The 5,360-nt window shown below is 33.1% G+C and overlaps 1 protein-coding gene across 1 annotated transcript; it reads left to right on the top strand.

Annotated features, from left to right (window-relative positions):
• The first annotated feature begins 869 nt into the window (after nucleotides 1–869).
• Nucleotides 870–3,414, top strand: LOC112518420 (40S ribosomal protein S21-2-like). Its single transcript, XM_025126104.1, has 4 exons — nucleotides 870–906; nucleotides 2,576–2,649; nucleotides 2,728–2,860; nucleotides 3,273–3,414. The coding sequence occupies exons 2-4, from the start codon at nucleotides 2,600–2,602 to the stop codon at nucleotides 3,333–3,335; spliced, it is 246 nt and encodes an 81-aa protein (XP_024981872.1). The 5' UTR covers nucleotides 870–906; nucleotides 2,576–2,599; the 3' UTR covers nucleotides 3,336–3,414.
• Nucleotides 3,415–5,360: the final 1,946 nt, after the last annotated feature.

Here is a 5,360-nt window from a genome sequence, read left to right as displayed (position 1 = left end):
TTTCCTCGATTTAAGCAAAAATATAAAATCAAGGTGAATATGTCATTGATGAAAAACATTACCATGATGTGTATAGGCATATCTTCTACTCAATTTTATTTTTAAATTATTTATTTAATTAATAATTTTTTATTTTTTTCTCTTATTGAAGTTTTTTTTTTTTAATTTTAAAATCATGAGAGTTTTATTTATTTATTAAACTCATTCTAAAAACTAGATTGGTTTAAAATGAGTTTTTTATGGTTCTTATTTAATTATCGTTCTATGTATATGTTATATGTAGTATTAAAATATAAAGAAGAAAGAAAAAGTAAAAATGATAGAATAATATGTAAGTGTCAAATTTATAGTTTATTAATGGGCAAATTGTATGAAAAAATAACGTACTTTAACTTGATTCTTATTTTGGGTAACGTACTTTCAAAACTTTCATTTTGATACCTAAGATGTAAAGTGTTAAACATTTAAGTACCCGGATAACCCAACGAAGACTAATTTTAGACTAAAAAAAGACTAATTTTAGATTAAAAAAAATCTACGTCACTGACTAGGTCAACAAATAATACCGAGTTGGATACCACATCACTCGCCACATCAGTATGATAACCGATTAATACTTCAACCAGTTACCCGGGTACTTAAATGTTTAAAACTTTACATCTTAGGTACCAAAATAAAAGTTTTGAAAGTACGTTATCCAAAATAAGAATCAAGTTAAAGTACGGATGAAAATGGAAACAATAGGGACGAAAAAAGAAATTTTTAAACCATAAGGACTAAAATTGTTAGAAACATCAAACCACAGGGACGAAAATCGTAGTTTACTCTATTATAAATTAATTAGGGTTTTAGTAGCCGTCCGGATACGACGCAGCAGCTCATATCACTCGCTGATTTCCGATCTAGGTTTGTGTTCGTCATATCTACCTTCGATTTATGATTCATAAAACAGATGTTTTCTTATTTATAACTCAGTTTTTTTGATTGAAAATTTCCCCCCCTGCATATTTTCCGTTGTTTTTACCCATTTCTCGTGGTTTTCTAAAGAATCAAGGCTTTGATTAAATGGCTTGTGTTTCGTAGCTGTAACATTGGTTGTAAATGAACATGTAGCATTCCAATTAACAAATCGTTACATAGATGAACTGAAAAGAAGGGAACTGGGGAGATTTGAATTGGGTTTCTAGTCAGTTAAGTTTGCTTCGCAGCTGAAGCAAAGGTAATTAAGATCTTTGGTTGTGTTTTGAAATGGTAACGCCATAGAGATCGATTTAGTTAAACTATTGGAGCATGTGAAAAAATGGTTATTGAACACATAGCTGCGTGCCTTTCTACTACTATATGTTTTTCTATATGGGGTATGAATCAGTTCCAGTCAGAGCTTCTACAAGAACTTCATTAGAAACCGTTTTACTTAATAGGAAGTCCTAACATTTTCTAAAAGGGAATAATCTATTCAAGGATTAAGGTTAAAAATATGCCAGTTTCAGAAAGAAGCTTAAAAAATTGAATTTATAATTCATAGGTTGACAAATTGATATCTGTGTCTGTTGATGTGGCGGTTGTGTTTGAGGAGCTTATTTTGCGCAATATAGTTGGTTCTAGTCAACAGTCTTAATAAAGCAAGAGCTGGTCAATGAAGTTCTAATCAGATGTATAGGTAATGAAAGTTTAAGCTTAACAGAAGAGCAGTTAATTCAGTGTTACAGAATGGCCACAGGTAATAAGAGAAATGGGTAACATATAGGAGATGATAAAACACAAATTGAATTGTTTCTGAAGTTCTGAAGATGGAGCAAGTTTCAGAAATTAAAAAAAAAAAGAATTTTTATTCTGATTTTACCTTCATAAATCGAACTATTTCATGCAGTTTTTGGTTTCTATAGCTTGATTTTTGAACTCTCTGTTGAACACTAGTGGGATACTGGTGTCAATGGATGTTGGTTTGGTAGTACTGCTGATCCCAATACTCCTATGTAAATTGTATGGAACATGTATTTGACACCTGGTAAGGATATATTTGCATCTACATTATGGGTGAGCTGATTGTGTCTATGTGCATTTTGTTGGGGAGGGGTGTGATTGAGGGAATTGTCAAGGTTGTGAAAGATAACTCAGTATGTTTTGATAGATGACAGTGGACCTGTTAATGGCTGAGTTAAGTTGATCTTTTATGCAATGGCTTGCAAATTTGTGAAATTTGATCAATTGGCAGGTGTTTTAGATGCTTGTAGTTAGTGTTAAGAGATCATGCTATCCACAATGTGTGTATGCAGAATTGTAGTGTGGATTTTCATTTTCTACTCAAATATGCTTTATACTCCCTATGCCTTCTGCTTTTATTTATTGAACAAAGATAGTGGAGTTGGAAGCCATTTATATAGTTGATGTAATCATATGGACAAAATAAAACCGTGGGCCTAATTTTTAAATAGCAGATAAACCACATTGGAATTAGTTTTTAGGCCTTTACAAGAGTGAATTTGGATTAGACAAATATAATACTTATTTTCAATCCTTGAACATTGTTTCTTTTTAGTGTTGTTAATTTAAACTTATTGGTCTATAAAATTAGTTGCTGTGTGAAGAAATCGCCAAGATGCAGAATGAAGAGGGACAAAACATGGATCTGTACATCCCCAGGAAGTGGTATGTTATTAAGGAGTCCTTTTCTCATGTATCAATGTTCATGCAGTAGACTTAACCAATATGATTATGTTTTTGCAGTTCTGCTACTAATAGGTTGATCACTTCAAAGGATCATGCATCTGTTCAGATTAATGTTGGTCATGTGGATGAGACTGGCCGCTACACTGGCCAGTTCTCCACTTTTGCCCTCTGTGGTTTTGTGCGAGCGCAGGTAGGTCTTGCAATTTGGTTAGAATTTCAAGCATCAAATGCWTTGTCTAGTTTATTTTATGGAAGTATTGATAAGATTTCATTTGCCTCTTTTTTATGGTGCAACACCAGCGGTGGTAATGTTTTAGAATATAAGTTAATGRCTGCATTAAAGATAGCAATGACGAATGATTTTGATAGCATTCTGTCATAAGTTGCTGAAGCATTTTGTGTCAAAAGGAAATGCTTTCTAAGTGAATGAGAGAGATGACATTTCTGTTTGATCTTAATTCTTTCATGTCTGTTTATATACTTGAGAGTTTGTCATATGGGTATTACCCTTCTGCTTAAATCTTTCGGTAATAATTGTTATATATACAAGTGTTATTTTTACATATCAAATTCATGTTTGTGCAAAATGGKTGTTTTTGCAGGGAGATGCGGATAGTGCACTTGACAGGCTGTGGCAGAAGAAGAAAGTCGAAGCTCGCCAATAGTTGGTTGTATGGTGTTTAACGACGTTTTTCATGTTTTTGATTTCACATTGTTAGGAGCAGGGCCTTGTTGGGGGGGGGGGGGGGGATTGCATTAAGCTTGTAGCTTATGTTTGAGATCCTGGCCTTGAATTTTGCTGCCTCTCTTTCTTGCTCTCAATTTTGAAGAAACGTTTTAAAGAATGGGTGCTCAAAATCTTTATTTTAGATAATCTATTGGAGATGTTTTATTATATTTGTTGTAGTTTAAGGATGTTTATAGTTTTATGCTAACTATAGCCATCAAAATTGTAATTTATTCTATTATATTCATGAAAGAGGATCAAACGGGAATACATTAGAACATTTAAACCATATGTGATTTTACATGTGATTATAGAACACGGTCAATGAAGGGTGAGTAGGCGATGTGGCTTGCAATCTTAAATCTCGGCCAAAATCGAGTGAATCACATTGATTTTAATGTAAAACCAGGCATGATTTGTCCGTTTTCATATTATCTTATTTGGCTATTTTTCTCATATAAACCTGACTCTTATATTCATACCCCCTCACCATATTAGTGGTATGTGAGTGAAACAGGAGTATGAAATATGATTTATTAGTGGAAAAGAAGTATAAAATATAATTCATGTGTAAGTAATGAGGGCATGAACAACAATCTCTTATAAATCAAAAGATGCATCTAAAACGCCCATAGGCATTACGATTTGTTACTTTGATGCATAACCGCACCAAAAGCTTTATTTAATAATGCCGATAGGTGATGTTTTCTCTAAATTTTGACATGTGAATAATCGATTATAATCTAAAGTTGATATTAGACCAAAGAAAGTTGTCTGGTGATTTGGTTGCAATCATAATTAAGTATATACCGGGTTGATCGGGTTGAAAACATTTGAATAATTTAATTCAGTGTTAATGATTTGAAAAATCTTAACCGAAGCAAAACTACAACCCAACCCAATCCAACTTGTGCAGGTTGGTCGGGTTGAAACTTTGGTACATCATTTAATAATCTAACTAAGCGTGTATGTTTAAACGAAGTAAAAACAAAATAAGAACATACAAAAAAAGGTAACAAACTCAAAAAACTTGAAAGTTCATACAAATAAGGAAGTAAACTTACGGTTGAAATTGTAATATAATTTTGAATATATCTAAAAACGGGTTCGTCTATTGTCTAACATATATATATATATATCAAGGACTTAACAATCATATTAAATCCATAGTAAATAAAGTCATCGGGTTCATCGGGTTGGGTTGGGTTCATATCAGCCAAACCCCATTCTAATCCAATAGTGTAACAACTATATGTTTTTTTCTAAAGATTCTTTAATTTCTTCACCCAAATCTTGTCTTTCTATGAATTTATGAAATCTATTATTCCATTGAAAATAGTCACAACAGAACAAAACCGGAGGCCTAACATCAGAACCAATAGCCATAGCTTCCCGAGAAGACATTCTCACAAAACTTGAATGATCGTAAGACAATTAATTGAAATGATCCAAAAGATCAACTTCTAGAAAAAATAATCAACCCTTTAAAAGTTAACTATTGCAGATCTCTGAAGTCAACTATCTAAGAATGTTGAACTATCACAGATAACTCCAAAGATCATAGAATATCTCAACTCTCGCAGATCTTTATCCGATAAACCCAACTATCACATATAGTATCATCCGATATATGTAACTATCGTAGCTTTGATGTGCGTTACACAATCTCTCCAGCAATTCCTGCTACTGCTACAACTGTCGCGATTACTGAACAGAAGATTCCGAAGCTCCCTTATCAGTGGAGTGACGAAGGCAAGAAAAAGATGGCTTTAGATACTCGTGCAAGATCTATAATAGCCATGGCTCTTCCTGACGAGGTCTATCACTCTGTGATGAAGCTTAAAACCTCAAAAACCTTGTAGGACACTCTCTGTGTTCACACATCCACTTTTCCAAACAATCGAGCCTTCATCATGGGAATAAATAGGCTTGTTGATGCTTAGTGCCAATATGAAGGTACTTC

The sequence above is a fragment of the Cynara cardunculus genome, assembly GCF_001531365.2.
Source record: "Cynara cardunculus var. scolymus isolate 2C chromosome LG 9, CcrdV1, whole genome shotgun sequence".
Lineage (NCBI taxonomy): Eukaryota > Viridiplantae > Streptophyta > Magnoliopsida > Asterales > Asteraceae > Cynara > Cynara cardunculus.
The sequence above is the reverse complement of the archived record's forward strand: the minus strand, read 5'-3'. Positions and strand labels throughout refer to the sequence as shown.